The 22,594-nt window shown below is 38.7% G+C and overlaps 1 protein-coding gene across 1 annotated transcript in view; it reads left to right on the top strand.

The window, feature by feature from the left end:
- ATE1 (arginyltransferase 1) overlaps positions 1 to 22,297 on the top strand; it is a 79,203-nt gene extending 56,906 nt beyond the window's left edge. The window contains exons 10-11 of the mRNA XM_009881593.1: positions 3,693 to 3,813; positions 22,119 to 22,297. Coding sequence (XP_009879895.1) covers positions 3,693 to 3,813; positions 22,119 to 22,297 — 300 coding nt within the window. The remainder of the gene's footprint in view (positions 1 to 3,692; positions 3,814 to 22,118) is intronic.
- The last annotated feature ends 297 nt before the right edge of the window (positions 22,298 to 22,594 follow it).

Here is a 22,594-nt window from a genome sequence, read left to right as displayed (position 1 = left end):
GTATACTGTGGACATCTGCTATGACCTGCGGTGGCTGTTCTCACCTTAGAACAGCTCAAAATGCGTTCACGTTCTGTCTCAAGAAGGGTGTTTCTGCATCTCCGTGAAAATTTTAAGCAGCATCAAAAATGATGAAATTTTAGGCAAACGTATCTTTTATTTCTGAAAATATTTCAAAATCGCACATTTTATGTCTTATTGGATATTTCTCCACAAAATGTAGATGCACAGGCAGAAATATGTGCAGTTGTTGTATATTGACAGTGCGTTTCATCAGCAGGCGGTATTGGATTTAAGAAGCTGAAACGTAAGACAAGTGCTTGGGGAAGGTCTGTAAGGTGATACTTTTTGTTGGAAGTCTTGTAGTTAAGTATTCCCAAGATGGTCTGAACAACATAAACAGTGCTACTGTGCAAGAGCTTTTATATTAGCAGATAAAAGAAAGCAACATGTTTTCAGTTGTGGGTTTTTACTATAGACTCAATTACTTCTGAAACGGATGCTAATTAAATCTGAAGCCAAAGAGGAATGATTTTCAAAAACAGTTTTGCAAACCTGAAGAAGTTCTTCTACTGTGATAAATAGCTCTGCAGCGGTTCCCTTCAGGAGATCCCCTTTCTATTTTGGATTTATGTTGGGTGTATACTGCAAATCGGCAATATTAAGAATAAGCAGGAATATAAATAGCATGCTTCGAGGCAGGTTTTTTTAGATGATGTAATAGTTTCAGAGTAAATAATGAAATACAAACATTTTTCTTGGAGTACAGGTGTTTCTGTGCCTGAGGCAGAATCTGGCTGGATTCTTGGGTTCAGATTTTTAACGGCCCGGGAACTGGGGGGATGTGAGGGGTGGGGGGAGTGAAGGTGGATTCATCGTTTATTTTCATGTTGAGTTTTTAACGTTTTTAAGAAAGTAGGTAAATGGAGAGTAAGTGCTTAAGGGAGTAAAAAAGGGGACAACAGCCCTTAGAAATGACTGCATTTGATTTCACAGATTCTGTGGATTCCCTTTTTAATTCTGTCAATGTCGAGGCAGTGCCAACGCTGTTCGTTGGGAAACTCACCGCGATACGTCTCTGTCTTCCCACTTCCTCCATGGAATGAGTCATGGGATGTGGGTTTAACCAGTAGAGTAAATAAAATGCCTTTACGGGAGAAATATCTTCTAGTATGTTTGGGAATACTTTTAAAAAGGGAGGGCATTGAAGAGCATCAATGGCTTGTTTAATTTTTACCTCTAATTACATTGCGTGTCACTGGTCAGTGCTCTGTCATCAGCTCAGCCTCACACATCGTCAGGGAAGTTTATTAACAAGATTCTAAATTTTGGGGGAAGAAAACATCTAAAGGAAGTCATCTCAGAACTATTTATTCTTTTTTCCCTCCTAAGTAGGGTATTTTGATGCCTCAAATTGATACTAAATCTGCAGTGGTGGCTTGGATAACCCCATTTTCCCATTACTGTTTGCTCAGTAGTGAAGAAGCTCTTTTTGTTATAGCCAAACTTGTAATGCTGCAATGCAGTTAATTTTATACATCCCGTTTTATGACAGAAGATGACACTGTAGCAGTAATTGGGAAATTTAGAACGGGGCTGCATGGTGGTATAATTTTCATGAATGTGATCTATTTCAGGCTGTAGGGGCAGCATCTCCCGGGCAAACCGTAAGTCACTGAGCAATCCTTACACCCTTGAGTATACCCACGCTGCTAGGAAAGACTGAATGGGCACCTTGTACTTTCGCTGCTTAAGCGACAGCTCTGGTTATTCAGCTATTTCAGAAAATGTCTTTAAATCAACAAGTAATTATGTTCTAATATTATTTTTTTTTTTTTAGTTCTAACCGAAAAGGCGTATTTCCCCCCCCCAAGTCCTTAAATTGTTTCATCTCAGTAATAGTGACTAAAAGTGTTCTTTAAGAATTACCTTCACATACCTTTCAACTATTTCTGTTTAGATAGAGTAACGTTTCAAAGCGGTTTATTTAATAATGTCACTTCCATTCTCTGGCTTTAGAGGATTTTCTAAGGCCTTAAGGTTTAAGCTTCTCCATGGAATTGGAGGAATATTGTTTTAACTTAATATGGAAATTTGCATTTAATTAAAAAAAAAAAAACAAACCTAAAACCAGCAACGGTAGTTACAAGTCAATCCTGAAAGTTTTCAGATGAGAAGATCAGAGACACACAGACTCATTTCAGAAAGATACATCAGGTATTTGACAAGGTTCAGCATGAAGCTTGGTGGTGGTTTGTGGTTTTTCTTCACATGGACAGTTATGACTTTGTTTTTTGTAGTATTCTGTGTTTCTTACTCAACAATTTACAGTGGGAAATACATCATGAAAAAAGTTAATTCTACCATAAATATTGTTAAGAGTGGAAAGGTAAGAGGATGAAAGGAATTGAGAATCTCTGCAAACATTCAAAAAATGGTTCTTCTGATTCTCCAAAATTGGGTGTTGCTGCATAGGGGTGTGTCTGAAAGAAGAGCAGAGCTTACGAATGTGGCTTTTTAAAATTTGTCTTTAGCACCAGACTGTAGTCACAGTAATTACCTATGTCCCTTCCCAAGCATTGGTCAGCTTCATTCAAGACCACTTTGCCTTTTTTCGTATTAGATGGGGAACAAATCAACTTTGTATCAAGATGATAATTTTCATTACCTATTTAAAGTAATTGATATGAAGAACTCTTAGTTGCATCGACTGCAGTGTGACTTCTTATAATGCCCAGTCTCTTAACTGTTGCCTCAAAACCTGTGCAACTGAAATCCTTCAACTTTTTCACTGTTTACTGTATGTCTGTTTTTCATGCTGATATGTGAAATGAATTTTCAGTTAAAAACTAAATTTGATATTGCCACCATATGGCTCTGAACGTTGAGAGGATATGGATTAAATGAATAATGGCTCAAAGATAGATTTCTGACTTAACTTATAGGCCAATGAATAACCTTATTTTAAATCAAATGAAGATCTGATTAGAGAAGGTTATTATTGCTGAGGTGGTGATTTTCTGTGTAGCTAAAAGGAAAATAATTATGGCTGTTTAGTCTCTGGGAATGTCTGCAAAGAATATCTTTTTAATAAATCAATAAAGAATGGTAGAAATTCACTAATCATTACCTGTAAGATATTCCAGGAAAAACCTCTATAAATTAAAAAGAAAATGTTACTATTTAAGTAGCAATGAACAAAATTCTCTGTCACTAATGCAGTAAAAATAGCATCCTGCTTACTGTTGAGTGGGGTTTTTTTCTATAGCATTTCTTTGGGTCTCCGTTATTTGCTAGAATGAACAACACTTGAGAAGAGCTGCTTTTGGAGGTGCTGAGTTTTTTAGTGTCGGCACCAGCTCAGCAGAACTCTAGAGGATAACTGAAATACAAAGTTTCAGTAAGCAAAGCCAAAACTTTTGTACTTCATCTTGGATACCGTAGAAATGCGTTACGTTAATTTTACCTTTTCTTCAAGCGCCAAGGTTAAGTTTGTATTCCGGAGACGGTGCTGAAATTACTAAAGGAGCAAGCCTGTGATTTCAGTGAAGCTGTTTCTGTCTCACTTGGTGTAGATTAGATTAAAATTTTTCCTTGTTCATAGGAAAATTTGGAATATTGTAGCCAGGGTGTTCTTGTCCAACTGATACGACTACTCTCTTTTTCTTTTTATTCTCTTTTCTCCTTTCTAGGGTCAGTACAGGCCCTCTGACTTGTTGTGTCCAGAGACGTACGTCTGGACGCCTATTGAGCAATGTCTGCCCCTGCTCGAGCACTCAAAATACTCTCGATTCAACCAGGATGAAAAAGCAGGTAAGTTTACAAGTAATGGTAGGTCTGTAAATTGTCTGTACAACAGCTGCTGCTCTTTTTATTTAGCATGGCTGTAGTTTAATAAAATTTCCATTCACTAGCTGGGTAACTGTTGGAAGGGCAGGATGTAGATAATTGAAAGGAATTTGAAGAGAGATGACAATTTAAGCAGGATTGTAAACTTCTGGAGAAGCTGCTTCAGTTTCTTGCTTTTCCTGTTCCTGTGCACGTTCCCGTTCGTGCTGTGACTTGGTTGCTCCACTGGAACACTAAGATAATAATACTTCGTAATTATCAATGTTTTAAAAGGGTCATGCTAGCTAAAATAATACAGTAACGAGATGAAATACATTTCCAGATATAGATACTGATTTAGAAGTTTTAGTAGCAGAATTATGTTCTGTGTAAACAGAGAAAGTTCTTTAGGGATTGGGCAGGTCGCCATGCGATGCGGTGGGAAACAGACTTGGGTGCTCTTTGAAAAGAGGATTTGTCACCATGGGAAAAGCTCAGTGCACAAGAGGTTTAAATGGGTGGCACGTCATGTCTTGGTTAGCTAGAGTCATCGTTAGATCCGTGAGAGGAAATTGGAAAAAAATTACAAAGGTAGGAGAAAGAAGAGAAATGGTTTTGGAGGCCAGCAGTGTTCAAGATACTCTTGTTATTCAGAAATAAAAGTAGTTTGTTCATTTAAGTGCAAAAACGACAACTAAACTGCTGCCTTTGAAGGTGTTAACCCCGTCCAAGCACAGGGACATCATTTTCTCCATTCTGTGAAATTCCAGTGGCATGCCACGTATTTGGGAACTGCAGGATGTAAAACTTTGCATCATTATCAGCACAGAATATCTCACTCCAGACACTACTGGAACTGTGACTTACGTCCTGTGGTTTAAGGAAATTAAAACATAGCTACACGTTGAAATGCACTAGACCTGCTGTGAGCTTATAGTCGTTGAGGTTTAAATAGTTGCTAGCTCTAAGGAAGCTATTTCTCAATAGTAAAATCGATTTCCTTCTTACTTCTTCACTTTCTACAATAGTCAGTTATATGAGTTTAATGAAGTTACAGTGAATTTAAAAAAGAGCAATAGGAATGGTGGTGTGCTTTATTCCTCATGAATCAGCTTTCTGTAATACTGCCTGTAATTATGTCAGTTAAGTAGGTTGTGATTTATCAGGAGCGGGACTTCCGACGTAGAAACTGAAGGCAATAACCAGATCCAGTAAACAACTGGGAGAAATAGTGTGATTTGCGTTGCTGCCTGGGGCAATAAAACAGTCACTGAATATGGTCATCTTTTAATATTGTCTGCAATGTCAGAAAATTTCTGCAACCTTGCCTCGCACTAATTTGTTCATCATCTTTGGCAATTTTTGGACTCCTTCTCCCTCCCTTTCAAAAAATAAACAAATACCTAATAAATTTACCAGTTACAGGTTATACAAATGCATTGTAGAACAGCGGTGAGTGCTACTTCAGGAGAGGGTACTGTGCTCTGACCTTCCAGGTCTCTGCAATACAAAAATGATTTCTGAGTATTCATACACATTACATTGCAGAGCTCCTTCCAACAGTCAGATTTATTTTTTCTTTTCTGAAAAAAAAAAAGAAAAAGAAAAGATGTGCTCACAGAAAGATTAAATTTTTTCTAAAGTATCAGAAAATATTAATTGATATTTGCAGAGGATTTTTGCCTGTTTTGCCTTCTGTGGTTGTCCCGAGCTTGAGCATTTTCGAGTGGTTTTACAGTGTATTGTTTTCCATCCCCTTCTCCTCTGACGTCTTTTGTGCTAACAGTTGGAGAATGAAGAAGAGAGGACAGACAAACTAAACAAAGTTCTTAACTCTTTATACCACAGAGATAAGTCTAAAAAAGTGTCTAACAGTTAATAACTTAAAAAAGCAGTCATAGGAACAATAATAAATTCTTATTCTTTTGGATGGCAAATCATGGGCGCCTGATGGTTGAAATACGTCCAACTCTTTACGACTTCTGGCCAGTGTGATGAGGTTCAACCTCACTTAACCTCAAAACACTCCAGTTACACAGAGACAACGATGAGGTCTTGTGCCAGCAAACGCTCAAATTTGATGTTTAAATAAACTCCTGGTGGGCTCTTCATGTGCGGTTCCTAACGTGTACTGAAAAACTTCAGTTACTTCAGGAAAAAAAAAAAAAATCGCATAGCGATGCTCAGACAGCATTCGTGGATAAAAGGTCTTGTTTATCAAGTTCTGCCTAAATTACTCATGCCTTAGAACAGATTTTCATTTTTGTTGTCTGCTCAATTTGAAAAATTTGGAAGACCTGGCATCGTCTTATAAACGAGAGAGGTTTATTAGGATTCTGATGTGTTTATTATTAAACAGTGGTCAGTCATTTACTTACAAATAAATAAGCAGTTAGTGAGGTAGGGCAGTAATAGAGGCTTTGGGTACTGATATATTCTGAAATTTGAGATCGTGCTGCACTGCGTTTAACAGCCTTTACTTTGCAAGGATGAACCCTGTGTGAAATGAAGCTGTAAGTCCAGATGGGATTATGTCGAAGGAAAAAGTAGTTAATTAAAAGATTGCTCTGCAGATAAGTACTTGTCAGTGACTTCGACAACATATCAAAACTGATGACCAAAAGTCGGTCACATGATGGTGTCTGCTAAAATAGTCCTGGGCATGGTCTGTCTGTCATACTAGTCACCTTCCTCCTCTCAAAACTGGTCTTCAGGGTTTTGCTTTGTTGGTACTTTCACCAACAACTTTGTCCCTGGAAAAAATGCAGTATGAAAACTATTATAAGTAATTTACTTGATATCCTGGCAATACTTCTATCCTTCCACTTTCCATTTTTGTGAGACTAACCCACTGACATGTCTTTTTTTTTTTTTTTTTCCTAACATCTGTTGAGAATTTCGGTTTGTTGCTCCTGAGAGAAGCCTGTGAAAAATGTTTTTGTGAAGTAAAATCTTTATGAAAACCTACTTTTGGGTTGGTAATTAAATTAGTGAGAAACTTCAAATCTTTCTTCCCATCACCGCTGGACTGTCAACACCTTCAAGAAGCAGCTTCAGATAAGGGCAGATACAATCCCAATCTAAAGTGGGGGCTTCAAAGCCTTTATAGTTTTATAGCCTCTTGACTGTGTCCCGTACCGTGGGGTGTACGTGTGCCAACCAGGGAAGAGGGTGCTGCTGCCCAAGTGACAAATTGATCCCAGTTGTAAGGCACGGCCCACGGCAGTCTCAGTGCTGGAAGCTGCTTCCCACCTTCCCGTGTCCCCTGCTTCGAGTAGAGTAGATCAAAAAGGACTTTAATGCCTTTTTTTTTTTGCTTTTGACTGATTTGTTTGCTGAAGTTGACAAGTTGTCTAATAGACATCTGTTCAACTTCCTGTATATCTAATAATAGAGTGAAATCAAAATGGAATCGAATGGAATACATTAATTAAAATGAAAGTACTTTCTCCAGTGTTGAAAAGAACACATGACAAAGGCATTCATAGACTCCTCTGTGTTGGCTTTGTGTGTTCTTGGAGACAAGATGCTCTTTGCTCCAGAGAATATAGTCTAACACAAACCACAATGGATGCGAAAGGATGGTATGAAGAAACAGAGAAGCACGTCTGGTTTGTCTGGTGAATGATTGTAATAGACTAAATTATAGCCTATTAATACATTAAATAGTAGTAGACTAAACAGACTAAACTGTATGAATTTAGTTGTAAACATCACAGTGAAGGAGACTTTTGAAGAGGGATCTAAGGAAGTATGTCAGTTATCTTTTAGAGTTTATGGAGAAATCTTTTGCAGCATGAGAGGTGTAGGACAAATGAAGAATATGGGGACACACTAAGACGTTTCCTTCAGAAACAGATATAGGGGTCTGGGATATCTGATCCCATAGTCAGTCTGAGGTAGAACTTGCATGACTGCCTGTAGGTGCTGGGAATGAAAATAAGGTTGAAACAGACTGTGGGAAGCTGTAGAAGGGAGATCTGTCTGATGGGATGAGGGTATGGGTAGCTGGTGGAGACACGCATGTCAGTTTTGCAGTAGTTCATATAGGTGGAACAATGAGAAGAAGGACTTGACAAGAAGAAAAGAATGCTGTTGAAACAAGAAATGGTAGGATTAAAAATTGAAAATCTAGGGTAGGTATTTGTAGAGATGAATAAGAGAGGCTGGGTTTTAGCTACACTATGTAGAAAGAAACTAGATGTGAAAACCTGAAGAGATGTTGAAGCCGAAGTTATGTGCCAGCAGAAATTTGCCAGTGCCAAACACTTCAGCTCTCATTGCCCTTGATGCAGACCAGGCTTTGCCTCTGCCATCTCCACACAGCAACAAAGATCTTGCTTCTTCCAGCAGAGGAGTGGAGGTCCTTCAGAGAATTTAGGCTTTAGACTATTTCCAGCTGGTCTGAGCCAACATGACCATAGGCATTGGAATCAAGAGAAGATAATTTGTCTTCTCTATACTTTTCAGTGATCTGCTGGCAGTCACCCGGGAACTGGTGAGGCTATGCCTATGCAAAAGACAGATGTTGAAATCCAGAAAGTCTTATAAATTGCCTCATGTTCACATACAAGTCTTAACCAGAGGGGTAAAAAAACCAACCCCAAAATAACACTAAAATCGGTGCCTGAGCTCTCTTCTCCAGGAGTATTAGTCCAACGATCAGTGCCAGGGTCCTGGGACACTACAGGTGTCTATGTATTGGTCAGAATTTGAGGTGAGAGGTCTCACTTCAGGCTCACAAGAATTACTCTACAAAAATCCCCATTTGATGTATTGCCTTACGAACAGAGCTGATTCCAGATCACTAGTTTTTGAGTTACTGAACTAAAGAAACTTACTTGAGATTTCCAGTCTCTTTCTGTAGTAGTCTTGTAACTTTTATTGCAAGTTTTAACCAGACTTTTAAAATCTCTAGGAATACGAGCTAAAAAAACCTTTTTTTTTTCTTCAGAAATACATCTTTCTTACATACTACAGAACTAACTCCATTTTCGTTGCTACCTACAAAATGAAAATTTTCACAGCTTTGCCACATTGCTCTTCTGCTGCGCGCAGTAAGCTGGAGTAGTGGGGGGCAAACAACGTTCCCAGTATTTAATAACTTCTGAATCCTCTTATTGATGACTTTATTATGCATCTTAATGCTTCTTGCAAGAAACTGAGGGTTATTAGTTCTAGTAAATAAAACTTAGAATTCTTACCCAGAAATCTGCAGGCTTGGGCAGTTATACAAAACTGTATTTATTTAAAAAATACATTTGTGTGCATAGTGCTTTCACTAGAAAAATAGTCTGTCACAACTATTTCAATAGCCTTGATCTCTAGTGCTGTATTTTCAAAAATATTTGATTTATGTTCAATTTAGATACTAATCTTTGCTAATAAAAAGGGCGTATTTCAAACATGTTTTAAACTTATTGTGTATGTGAACGCAAGAGTTTGGTTGATTCCCTGCCCCCCTTTCTCTTTCCCATCAAGTACAGAGGCTGTTTAGTTTAGATATATTTTAAAAGTATTAGCACTGGTCTTATTCTTCCTCTCTTAATGGACAGGCCATGATGATATATTTGTATCCAAAAAGTGAGCTGTGGTTGCCGTTTGGTCAGGTCCAATAGTTTAGATCCCTGGCAGAGTGATGTGTACGTGTTGTGCTGCATCTTTGAATCCAGTCAGATGGATTAATGCAAAAGACAGTACACGTTAATGTTTATAAGGGTAGCGTGATGCAGATTAATGTTTATACGGATAAATGAACTGAAGTTGTTGAGATGATGAAAATGTAGTCACAAAACTATCACAGATGGAAAGCATTAAACAAATTGTTTAGAACTGTGCAATCATCCGATTAGGGAGAAATTGCTGTTCTGCTCTAAAACAACTGCTGCTTATAATTTTTTAAAGATACAGTGTTGTATACTTTGGAGAGTTAGGAACAGCTTAAATAAATTCTGATAGATCATGAACTAAATTCTTCTAAAGAACTAACTTTCTACTGTCTTATCAGAGCTATAGGTAATAAATTTGAATTCTACAACCAAGAAAAAGACACATCAATTATTTCTAGCAGCTCCTCTAGAAAAGACACATCTTATAAGCTTGTATCTTTTTCTATTTAAGTTTATAAACACTTAGAATCATCAGAATGCGTATTTCTAAATCCAGTGTGATCCTTGAGCGTACAAGATACTTAAACAATGAAGATAGTGCCAATGAGGTGTAGTCAGGCAAATTGTTCCCTCACTTTTTAGTATGTTTGGATTAAATTGAAATGAGTGGCGTGGGGTTGTAGCTTCATGTCCACCAATATGCTCAAATAGTCCAGTGCTTGTGTAATAAAAAGGTAATGTTATTAACTTAATTTGTGGTCCTAAACAACTGGCACTGCATAAATTGGCTGGTGGATTTGAAATTGCACTGAAACATCAGCTCTGCGACGGAGTCTCCCGAAACAACCAGTTGCAAATACTTTAAAGTGTGTCTTCAAAGTGTGATTTGACGTAAAGTCATAATATGAACTCCGCTTTGTGTTGGTCTAGCAAATCTCAAACTTAAATATTTGTGATTTAAAAGTTTGTATTTATTAATATTCTAAATATATCTGCTTCTGACAATACGTGTAGCAGAGTAAATTAATGCTCCTCAAGAAGCACCATCGTCTGACTTCTAGTAAAGTTCATGAAACATTTGGCTTGTACTGCAAAATTCCCCCAAAAATGTTTTAATCCAAAATGACTGTCATAGAAATTGTGTAACGAACAGATATATTTTGAAACAACATAATTTTTTGAGGTTTTTCCCTGAAAAATGAAGATATCCTGGCAATGAAGATATCCTGGCATACTTTACTTCTCCCATTGAAGAAATGATGGTTGTGTGCTCAAGTTACTCCTTCATCATTTGAATGTTGTGACATTTGATTCTCTAGCAGAATAATTCTTTTTTTTTTTTTGTGACTGGACCAGAAGTAAACTCATTAGTTGGGGAAGATTCAGGGAAACGTGGGGAAGGACAAGGACTGCCAAATCTTGTAGGAATCATTTTCCATACTCAGAAGGCGTTAGGAACACAAGAACAGAAATTAAAAATTAAGTAACGTGGGGTAAGTAGAGCGATCGTGCAGATTTATTTCATGCCGAGGATAACTAGCATATGGGATTAGTTTCAAAATGTGATAAAAGTTAAAAGCTGTAATTAGGCACAGATAGAGAGCAGCTGTGGAAGGGACACCACAGGCATGTGCTGAGTCCCGGCGCAGCCACACGCTACCAGCCACTTTTTCCAGGGTCAGACCTTTTGTAACGATCCTCAGTGCCTCAGATCATGTTTACTCTCCGCGCCGGTGACATCATCCCGACTTTTCACATGCAACGTAATTGATTCCATGTTTTAATTAATTTAGCCAGTACATTGATTGCTGTAATCTGATTTATTTAGCTGATAAGCTACTGCCAATTGCTTCAATTTTGCCTATTTCATGGAAATGCTTGCGTTTGTAATTCTCAGCTTGATTCTTGTATTTGTTTTTTTTTTTTCCTTCTTCTCATATATCAACCTTAATGAGGACTTTGCCCTTCTTTTTGAAAGATCCTCTTCATGCTTTCTGCCATTTTTACTTCTATAGAGTTCAAATATTTCAATAAATACCATTTAACTGTTTTAATCTTTCAGATTTTTTCCTGTTTCCATCCCATTTTTTTGGATCTGTAACTCCTTAAAGCATAACCCTCTAACTTTTGTCTTTTGTACTGTCATTTATTCCACTGGATTTGCTGTCATTGCCAGGTTGGGGCTCAGGACTGTGTTTTGCTGTTGGCTCGAAGTGTCATTAAAACGTGTGATTAAAAGTCTGTGGCAGTCTGGTTGAAAATGGAATTGACTTCTAGGAAGCCTTCTTGTGAAAGTCTGAAATCCTTGAAGGTTCTGCTTCAGAAAAAGAAATAAAGCCGCTATTATTTTTATTCTTGCGTAAATGTGATGAAAATAAGTATATGGAAACATATTTATAAAAGAGAATGGAAAAAAAGCACCCAGCATTGCTAAAATTCCCTTTATTTTAATTAATATTTCTAGCTTGGCCACAAAAATGTTTTTTATTTCCCTGGAAGCAAGGTTATAATCCAGAGGGTGAGGGTGGCCTATTACGGTTACAAAGTGTGTTTTCGTAACTTGTTTGTGCGCTGCAAAATGACTCTAAAATACATAAAATGAGGCAATAACGCTATTCCTCCATTATTAGCCCTTGTAAAATTATTTTGAAAAAATAAAGTCGGAGACACTTTTACGTGTCATAAATGTCAGCTTTGCCATCAGTGGAAGTTGCAGAAATTCGGGTACTGGGAAGGACAGTCGTGATTTGCTCTCAGCCAGGCGTCAGGGTCAGTACATTGTCTGAAACGCTGTTCCTGACTCATTAGTGTCACTTCGCAGTATTACCGATTATAGTGGAGTTGAGTATTTGGCTTCTTGGGTAAATCTTGCTGAATTACAAGGTATTTTAGCTACCAGTTGAAATGAAAAGGCAGTTTATGTAGTGTTTCTGCTTTTTTCTTATGCTTTTGTTCAGGAAATAGATGGAATAAGCTGTTGTGATTGAGATGTCAGTGTACTTATCAGTTTTGAAGTTCTACTACACTTAGTAAAGAGAACGAAATATTTTGTTCATCCCTAATAGGAAGTGTTTGTGCAGCAGTTGCTTTCCATCCCTCATCTTTCCTATTTAAGATGCATCCCTAATTTAGTATTCTCAACCTTTAATTCACGGCTTTAATGACAAGTTTAATGTGTCTTTATCACAGAATCAGAGTGGTCAGGGTTGGAAGAGACCTCTGGAGATCATCTAGTCCAACCCCCAAGAGTAACTGAGTCACTTTTGATGATGTTCTGGAGATGATGGGTACCTTGCTAAACTCTCTGGAAAGATATGTGTGCAGTTTTAATTCCCTGTTAGTGAGTGAATTAAAGAGTTGCTTTCATGTGCTGTTTCCAAGTGCTCATTGGATTTTGACCATGATTTTCCTTTTGGCCTCTAAAGAGAAATGAGCAGCTCAAAATACTGAACCATTCCTGTGTTGTTCTGAATAACTTGGGTACTTTGAGGACCAGAAGAACTCAGCTAACAAAGGTTCTGAGAAGCACTTGGGGAGAGGCATCTGCTGCAGGATAAAGCTCGGTCAGCCTCGTCAGTGCTGACCCAGAGCAAACAAACCTTCCCAGAACCTCACGTGGTCAGAATCACGCGTGAGAAGTGCCTGCGGAGCCAAGCAAAAATGAGTTGGGGCATGAATGAGCTTAAACGCTTGACCTAGGGAGCTTGGGTCTGTAAAACTCCCTTGTGCGCCCTGCTGGTGGCCCGGGGGCCGCAGCATCGGCTGGGGACGCGCACAGAGCTGGGCTCTCCCAGCGCCCGTGCAGTCAAACCCGAGCTCAACCTGCGGCGGTTCTGCTGCGTTTAAACTGAATGCATAATTGAAAGGTGACTAGATGATCTTCTGATGGTCTTCAAAACAAGCAAAAAGACAAAAAAACCCAACCACAAAAGCCTCCTGGGGATGCAGTTAATGTCCTTCATTGTCAATTCGCTTTCTCATTTCTCGTATCCAAAGTCATCAAGAATAGTGTCACAGATACAACTTCAAAAGAATTGACTGGTTCATTTTGTCTTCTGGAAGAGCATTCAAAAGTGAAATAGTTACCTTTGTCAACTTGCCATCTACTACATTATATTCTTTTTTTTTTCCTTTCTTTCTTTCTCCCCCTCCTTTGCCTTAGTGTCTTTACTTTGGAGGCACTGGATACTGTTTTCAGATAGGAAGTTGTTCAGTCTCATCCAACTAAGATTTTCCTGGGTACTACTAGGGTTTGGTTTTTGGTTCTTTTTTTTCTTTCCTTTTTTTTTTTTTAGAATGCATCCCTGAAAAGCAAGTCCTTGGAAAAACCTCAATATAATTTCAGTCTAGCCCTTTGGTAGCCATTTCTCAGTCACCATATTTCAGGATAATAAATTGAGGTGGGTTAGAATAATTATATTATATGACAGCTCCTCATAAATAAGCTGGGAATTTTATACTTGTTGTTTTATGTGCATTTCTTTCAAACGTGTCCAAAACAGTGGGCTGTACTTGGATTTTAGTGTTCAGCAGTGGAGTCAACGGATTGGATTTGCAGGTAAGGCAGAAGCCTTTGCAGGTTGCTGTGAATTCCAGCTGCGAACGAGAACTGCTATGAATTGCTGTGTTCCCAGGAAATGTTTTCCATTGGCCCCTATTCATGTTTACTACAAGAATAATAAGAGTCAAAACACAATGAGTTATTGTTTCCGCACGGCACAGCAGGGTTAGCGGATTTTGAATGTGTTTTGTCAAGTGATTAGGTCTGCTCGCTTCTCAAGATTGAATTGCAAATCATAAACCAGTTGTATGATTTTTGGGCACAAAGCCCAAAAGTTTCGTTCGGAAGATGTCTTTAGGGTTTACCCTTGTTGCAACTTCTTGTTTTTACCCGTTTTAAGGTTCCCTGTAAGTTATACTTGTCAAACTGTAATTCTTCTGTCTTCGTCGTTGATAATATTTTGCTAAGATGCATTTTTCTTCTTGGAAACATTCTATTTTTGAACAATGATTTCAAAAGTTCTTGGTTTTTTCTTGTTAGAGTAACTGCAACGAGTCGGCTAACTGAGAATATCCTGAGCGTTTTACTGTACTTCCTTTGTGACTTGTGCTTTCTGGTTTTAATTAAGAATTCTTTTCATTGAATTTTGTTGTTGTTGTTGTTTATGCTTCATTTTAACTGTACTCTTATTTTGGTTCAAGTTAGTGTTTCCAAGGCATACTGGTCTTTAATATTTCTTAATGTATGTGTCTAGTATGAATGGAGCATTACGAGAAAAACCACATTTCAACTCACTGTTTTATATAAATATTACCGTTAATGTGTATTGCTTATCTTGTCACTGTGTATTGTGTGTTTTGTTTTTGAGGACGACTTGCTGTGTTTTGCTGGGGAAGGAAAAGAAATAATGCTTTAAACTGAGTAAGAAATGAGCTTAAATGCAAAGGTCAGATAGATTAGACTTCTGATTTGAGGTGGAAACATTTTCTATTTCCAGTAATTAATATCCGCTATATTTCAGTCCTAAAATGTGAAAAGTTAATTTGTTTCTTCCTTTTAAAGTTTCTCTGGTTTAAAATCATTGATCATTTACTGTGACAAGGTCATGTAAACCAGATGTAGCTCTCCTTCGGAAAAAAAAAAAATTTGACAAGGCTGTAGTGTTTCTCCAATAAATGAACGTTGCCGTAGTGTAACAGCAAAGGATGGGGGCTTCTTTTGAGCATTTTTACACCTAGTTTGAAAGCTCAGGTGTCATGAAGCTTTTTGACTCCTTGTAAATTGAATTTTAAACCTGTTATTTTTCTTTGATTTGGAAAACGTGAATGCTGTGTTCATCTGTAAAAACGACGCAAGTCCTCACTTCTTCAAAATTTAAAATGAAAAACTGAGAACAACTTGAACCAAGACCGCACCCCAGGCGTCCCCTCGGTGCTGTCAGTCTCAAAGTACAGCAGTTGTCAAGTGGTGTTCTTCATACTTTTTTTTTTTTTCGCCTGTGGATTTAATGTTTAGAGGTGAAAGTAGGTTTTCTGGTATTCCATTTTTAAGCAAAATGGAAACTAATTTATAATGTGAGTTATTTATGTAGGAGTTTCCTTCAAAGACTGCTTTCAACGTGAATCACAGGTTTCAGTTAATGGTACGGTTTAAAATATTTTAAGTTTTGAATTAGGACCGGTTCTTTGCCTGTTTCCTTTCTTTCTTCCACTGTTTCATCCTGCTATGGAGGAAATGAAATCCGGGTTCTCTGCAGAAGCACAAAGTGAAGATGGTCAAATGCTTTCTTTGTTCTGGGGGAGGTTTAAGTAGCATTTAAGGAAACTGAGACTTATGATGAGAAACAGCGTCATTTCAGAGCTTAGCAGGAGTGCCATGTTTCTTTTTTTGAATTAGAAATACCAGACCTCAGTAAGGCTTCTTATTAATTCTGAACCCATTCGGTCCAGAAAATGTAGGAAATATTTTCCTGTGACTAATGTGGATTTTTTTAAAATTGGCAGTTTTCCTTTTTCCTATTTTAAAAATGAGAAAGTCAATAAATTTGTCACTTAGTTTTCATGACTTCTTTGCTTATTTTCCTGTAAATGGCAAGATGTACTTTTAAAAAAAGAATGTTAGCTTGCTTGCATCTCTAGATTATGCCTGTGACAAATTTAAAAATGCGATGTTTTGAGGAGTGTATTCAGGGGGCTGAGGGAAGAGGTACCGCTGCCCCGGCACGCGTGGCTCTGAAGAAGAGCAGCACAGGACACGGCCGCTGCAGGCTCTCTTTCCAAATCAGTATTGATCGAAACCAGCTTGACCCAAATCAGCCACCGCCGAAAAGCTGCTTTAGGAGTAGTTTACCACAAAAAACGTTTGAACCAGCAGACTTTTTTCGAGGCGATGTTGGCTCTGTGGCCGAGCTCGCTCCCCGAGTCTCAGTGGGGCGGCGTTGCACGTGCTCACCTGCCTTTCTCGCCAGATGTAGCTGGTTTTCACTTTGGCTTATGTTAGGTAGCAGTAAGAAAGATTAATGCACTCAGAGAATAAAAATATTTGGATCTTGGCTTCCCAAAATAATTTTATAAAAATGCCGATCAGTTCCTATGCTGTGAGAAAAAAAAAAATCAGCACATGGAACTTTGAATTTCTGTGTAAATACCCACTGATGCCCTTTTTATTGCTATTGCTGTGCTTAAATTTTTTTTTTTTGCTGTTTTCTAACTTTCGCTATTGCTGTGCATAAAAATAATAAAATAATTCCTCCTCTTTTTTATTTTTTTTTTATGTTGGTATTTTAGCGGGAATGCGTATCAGCATTTGAAACTCAACTTTTGGTTGTGGAGAGAGCTTGCAGTTTTGCGGGGGGCGGGGGGGGATATTGGTTCGGGTTGTGCAAAGAAATAAAACCTGAATTGTACAGGAGTATGTCAGGCTTCCTGCTCTTCGCATTCCTCCCGGTCCCTTGAGTCTAAAAGTATTTCTGGGGCCGATTGCTGGATGAGGCTGCCTTTGAAGACCACTGCTGGTACTTTCAGCTTATTACTCAGTGTCGCTCAGCAATATTGCCTGTGCTTTTGACAAAGGCACGTATGTGTGCGTAGCTGGACCAAGAAATCAAACCAATATCTGCCAAGACAAACCATTGTGTAGAGAGGCTTTAGGTCGCTTCGGCTTTTTCCTTATTTTTTTACCGATGCTTAGCAACGTATCTTATAGGCACTGTTTTTTCACAGAAGAAATCCTCCTTGTATTAAGTGCTTTTAAGAATGGTATGGGGGTGGGAACAAAGAATTTTAACACCTCTCTGCAATTTTTTAATGGGGTCACGGTGGCAAGGTTGAATTATAAATGAAATCTCTCCTATATTCAAATTTCAACGGGCAAATGCTATATAATTAACTTGCTGGTTTAGGAGCATAGGAGAGAAGAGAAAGAAGTGACAGTTAATTCACTCAGCAAGAATCGGGCTGTATTTTTAGCTTGGAGACTTACGGGATATTTCTGTAAAGAGAGACAGTTGGCATCTGCGGTTGCTCAGTTCCCTAAAATCACAGCTACTTTCAATCTACAAAGTTGATTTTTCTGAACTTTAGGGTTTTTATTCTCTTCTGTAGATTACAGTTTTCAACAGCTCCATGAGAAGATAATCTTCACAAGGGCAAAGTCCCAAGAATTCAAATGGACATTTAGCAGTACTGTACCTCCTAGTACTGTTGCTCATTTATAATGCTTTGTTAATAGAACTGTTTCCACCAAATCCAGTCATTTCAAGTGATAAAGATGAAAAGTTTCCAGAGGTGTCTGTAGAGAATGCACAGAAATAGGTAAAGTGTAAAAAAAATGGTAACAAACCATTAAAATACGTTCCAAAACCCAGTGATAGTTGCATAGATGAACAAAATGCAGACTTGCAGCAGGATGGCTTCTATGTTATTCTTAAGAAACAACTTGCCGAGTGGGCTGCGTGGCACAGTGGCGTGCAAGGTCTGGTCATACTCATACAGGGCCAGGCTGGGGTACTGACTAAAGAAGCAAGCCTTAGAAAATTAACTGGCTATAAATTATAACGTGATGAGGCATCTTCCAGTTACGCGCTTGCAAGAGAAATTTTGTCTTCAAACCCATGGTTTTATCTGGTTTGGGATTTCTATAAACTAATGCGCCAGCTCCTTGGGAGGAGAAGCAGAGGTTAGTGGGAAACTCAGGAGGTATAAAATGAGAAAGTTGTGAGGAGGAAAAAATAAGCTTTTAAAGCTTTATAATGGTAACAATAGCGCATTCAGGACTTACAATAAGGGTTAAAGTTGCCCTAACATATTTTCTACTATCTGATCAGTCAGGGTCCTTCTGGAAATAGAGGTCACTAACTGAAATTGTTTTAATAAAGCACAGAAATAATACTTAATTGATAGAGATGTTTTTCAACAAGTAATTTAATTTAATAGAGTATATGATCTCGTGTTGAATTGGGATTGCTCCCCCAGCATTATTCACCTAGAGAAGGGGCTTTAGAAGTCAGTTGGCATCATCTTAAATGTAAAGCAAACTTTATCATGTGCCACTCAGCAGGAGCAGATACGTAATTTTTCTTTTTGGGGGTGTAATTTCTTTTTCAACCAATAACAGAGCTCAATCTGTTTTTATTTTCCATTAAATTCTTTTAAAGCAATCTGCTTAGTTTTAAATAATGAATAAAGGGAGTACTTTCCTGAATCCATATGCTGTTGCCTTCAGAGCAGTAGCCATTGAAAGGTGGCCGAGTTTTAACTTGAGCATTTGTTATTACGGTGACACAAGTTCCCATTTGCCTTCTCTAAAAGCTTAACTGTGTACCTGAGATTATTTTACTGATGCTTAACATTTCGGGAAAAGGTTTCTTTTTCAGATGGAGTTTAAATTATATATATTTAAGTACCTTTACAGAAGGTTATTTTTATCATTAAAGTTTTTATTTTGGAGGGATTCAATGGAGAAATGTTGACTAAAACAGGTAAGCTTTGTAAAGACATTTTGGAATTTTTAAGGACTATTATTTTTCTGCCATTCAAACCTTAGTTGAAGAATCTGGAATCAACCTTTGTGTGTAGAAGAAATGTAAATACGGTCAATCAAATGTAAGTTTGTAAGACCAAACATATCTGGCTTTAAACTTTTCCTGATGATAAGCTCATTACCAAGTCTTTATATGTGTCGTTTATACTGTCTGTGTTAAGCTTAAAACATTTCTGAAGTATTAATAGTACAGTGATTTGGGTTTTTTTCCAAGAAATTGGTGTTTTCTCGATTGCTCTGGGAGACCCTTCTCCTGCCGGAGTGTTGCGTTGTGGACCTGTGCCCCAGGCCAAGGAAGGACTGGTCTACAGCACAGTCTGGCAAGCCTTGCCTTACTTCTCCCCAGAAAACGCTTGGCTGTGGTGCTTAATAAATTTGCTAGAACCTTCCTCATAGCGGTTTCCTATAGCTGCACAGCTGGAGCTGGCACAGACCTGATTGCGAGGGGGATAACACACTGACGGCGCTCGATGTAGTGCGTGGAAGTGGAGTAAAGGTGTAAACGCTGAGCAACAAGAGTTGGGCTGAGCCAGTAAGGCTACGGTGAAACTGAAGGCACGGTGGCTTTAGGTACTGTAAGAGATGGAATCTGGGGCCAGGAACACTACACGCCAAAAGATGAACTCATCCAGAGTATCAGGCTTCAGTATTATTTGAAAGCAACGAGTATCGAACAGCGAGTAGGGAACGGCTTTGAAAGTGCTTTTGGCATGGGTCTGCGGAGGCTCGGCTCGGCGTAAATCCATTCCAGGACACAAACTTACAGTCGGCCTAGAGGTGCAGTAAATACAAACTTTCCAATTTAAGGAGTTAAAATAACTTTACACTTGTGTCACCACCAGAAGCTCAACTTGCAATTTTTTCCTTGGTGAACTTTGAGAAAGGAGGAGGATGTAATAGAAGAGGCAGTAGGGCTGGTAGTAAAACCGACCTATTGGGATACCAGAAAGGTGTTGGCCACACATCAAAAACCTAATGGATTTCAAAGAGGGAGAGAGAGCCATGAAGTGTTTTTGACTTGGGTGTTTATCTAAAGCAATTGCCAACAATAATTAGTGGAGAATGCAATCTTAGCAAGTACTATTCAGATTTGCTTCCTTCAAACCACATTTTCCTAGTTAAGTCTCAAGAAATCCATTGTGCTTTCATGTTAGGAATCAAAACATAGATAAAAGTAATGAAGTCATTCTAAACTTCGTAAAGCAGGCTCCGTTTAGTTTCACATACTAAATTCAGGCAATCGGCAGTAAAATGTTTGTAAGGCATTTCTGTGGATGAATAGGGACAGGTTCTTAAGGATGTCTTGCAAAGAAAAGCATTTAATGAGCTCCTTTGTCTTTAATAAAGCATGAAGAATATTAAGCTTTTCTATAGTAAGGGCGACATTTGAGTAGAGATTTGTCTTAAAGATTTTTTCTGATTCTTCCAGACACGTTGCTTAGCTTACCTGTGGCAAGCCCAGTGAGCTGCGGGTGTGGAAAGAGTAGAAGACAGACAGGGCTTGGTGACCAGTTTGCTTCCCTGAGCTGGTGTCATATCCTCTGCACTTTGGATCTGTTGCCATTTCTGAAGCTTGCTGAGAAAGTTCTACCTCTGTTTATTCTCTTATTGAAAAAAAAAAAAACAACCCACACTGCTTTTTCTCATGAAGTAGTTATTTCACTTACCTGTTTTTCCACAGCAGTTGATTTGATTTTGAGTCAACTGATGATCAGTAGAAGACTTCATTGAGGGTGTTGTAAGCGGGGAACGGTGTAGAGTGGGTACCTTTCAGATCCTGTTCAAGGAGCCTCCAATGTTCTAACCTCAATGAAGCAAGTACACGAACATATGAAGTATTTTAATTTGGAGCAGATTGATGCAGTACTTGAAGCTAAGCAATTATACTTGCCTCTGCTGTCTCTGCAGCCAGAATAAAGACCTGATGCCAAGAAACGATTTAGTCTTTGCGCAGTTTATGTCCCCAGATGCTGACCTCCTAGTAAGCATCTCTGTTGCTATTTGAATTTATATGGTTCTATTCTCAAACTCCTATTTCAGCTCCCCTGTTTAAGTTGACTCTTACACTGGTGCCTTTTTAAACCTGAAGTTCAGAAATTCCACGATTTCTTTTACTGGTATTTTGCAATAATGTTATTAGTTTAGCCTGCAACGGCCCCAGGTGTGTGACGTGTTCTCTCACTTTCTTTAAAGAGTTTTCTAGCACTGTAGGGCCAATTTTTCTCACACGCAGCAGCTATATAACGTTATTCAGCAACAGTAGCATCAATTGGATTCATAAAAATAAGGAAGTTTTAACTGCTTCAACGATGCTCTTATGTGTATGATTCTGGCTAAATTAAGTCACAAGGGCTCTGTAGGTGAGGTTAACAAGATTCAACTTTGGTGGGTGTATCTTTGAGAGCTCGGGGCGTTATGTCGTGCCCACCCGGCTAGTGCTCGCACTGCTAACGGTCTGTCGCTCTGTGGAGCTCGGGGATCGGACTTGAAGTTAAGGGCGTATGTTTAAGTTAGTTCTACCAGCGAAACTCAGAAACCAGGATAAATGAGGTAAAAAAGCTGGGGGCCGGAGGGCCAGGGAGCTTCACCTGGGAAGGTGGTTTATTGCCTGAGGCTTGCAGAAGGCAGCGCGGAGGCTGCTCGCTGGTTTTAATACGCTTTGCACAACCGGGGAAAGGGAGCGCTCTGTGCTGGTGGTTTTTGCAAGTGATGTAATAATTAAGTGCAATATGGCAACAACGGCAAGTCTCTTCTGGTCGGTTGTGTTTGAAAGTATTTCCCAGATAGAGTTGCACTTCTGGCGGTGGGCTCCAGCGAGCATTAAATGAATGTGAATTCTAAAATACAGCGGTAGAGGTATTTTCAGAAATGCTGTATGTCGCCATTAGGAATGTGTGATGCACGATTTATTTTTCCCACGCGCCACCGATACAGTTATTTTGCAAGCTATGTTTTGCTTTCAACCTTGGTTCAAGCAGACTGCTCTGTAGATCAGCTCTGCTTTCGTCTCCTGTCCATCTGCAGATTAATTTTATTGCTTCACACGGTTTTCATTACGCGTATTGAAGTTAGTTGCATAAATTAAGATCACGTGGACAATATACATAACCAGTTCTTGTGTTCTCTGATCCTGTTTGCAGTTGATGAAGGTCGTATTAAGGACCTGGGCAGAGTGAGAGTACTTCACAAGAGAACCATGATGCCTTACAGCGTGTATAAGAAGAGAAGGAAGGGGCCAAGCGACGAAGCCAGCGTTCAGCAATACGCAAGTCTGGTTGGACAGACCTGTTCAGAAAGAATGTTGTTGTTTAGAAGTTGAAAAATCATTACACGGCATTTCGATGGCGCTACGTTTTATTGCACTGCCACTGGATGATATGTACTATAGTTGTGTGTTGGTATGCCCGCTCAAATAGCAGTATGAAATGCAGGTATATATCTAGGCTTGTGTGAATACATGGTACTGTGTCTAAAGGCCAACTCCAATAAAACTTACAATACAGCAAGGCTTTAGCAATATAAGTTTAGAAAAACATGCTTGCAATATATCTTAATTAAGTAGTTCTAGACTTTCTATGCATTTTCAGTAATTCTAAGTATCGAAGCAGAATGAAAA

The sequence above is a fragment of the Charadrius vociferus genome, unplaced genomic scaffold (assembly GCF_000708025.1).
Source record: "Charadrius vociferus isolate BGI_N301 unplaced genomic scaffold, ASM70802v2 scaffold282, whole genome shotgun sequence".
NCBI classification, from domain to species: domain Eukaryota; kingdom Metazoa; phylum Chordata; class Aves; order Charadriiformes; family Charadriidae; genus Charadrius; species Charadrius vociferus.
The sequence above is the reverse complement of the archived record's forward strand: the minus strand, read 5'-3'. Positions and strand labels throughout refer to the sequence as shown.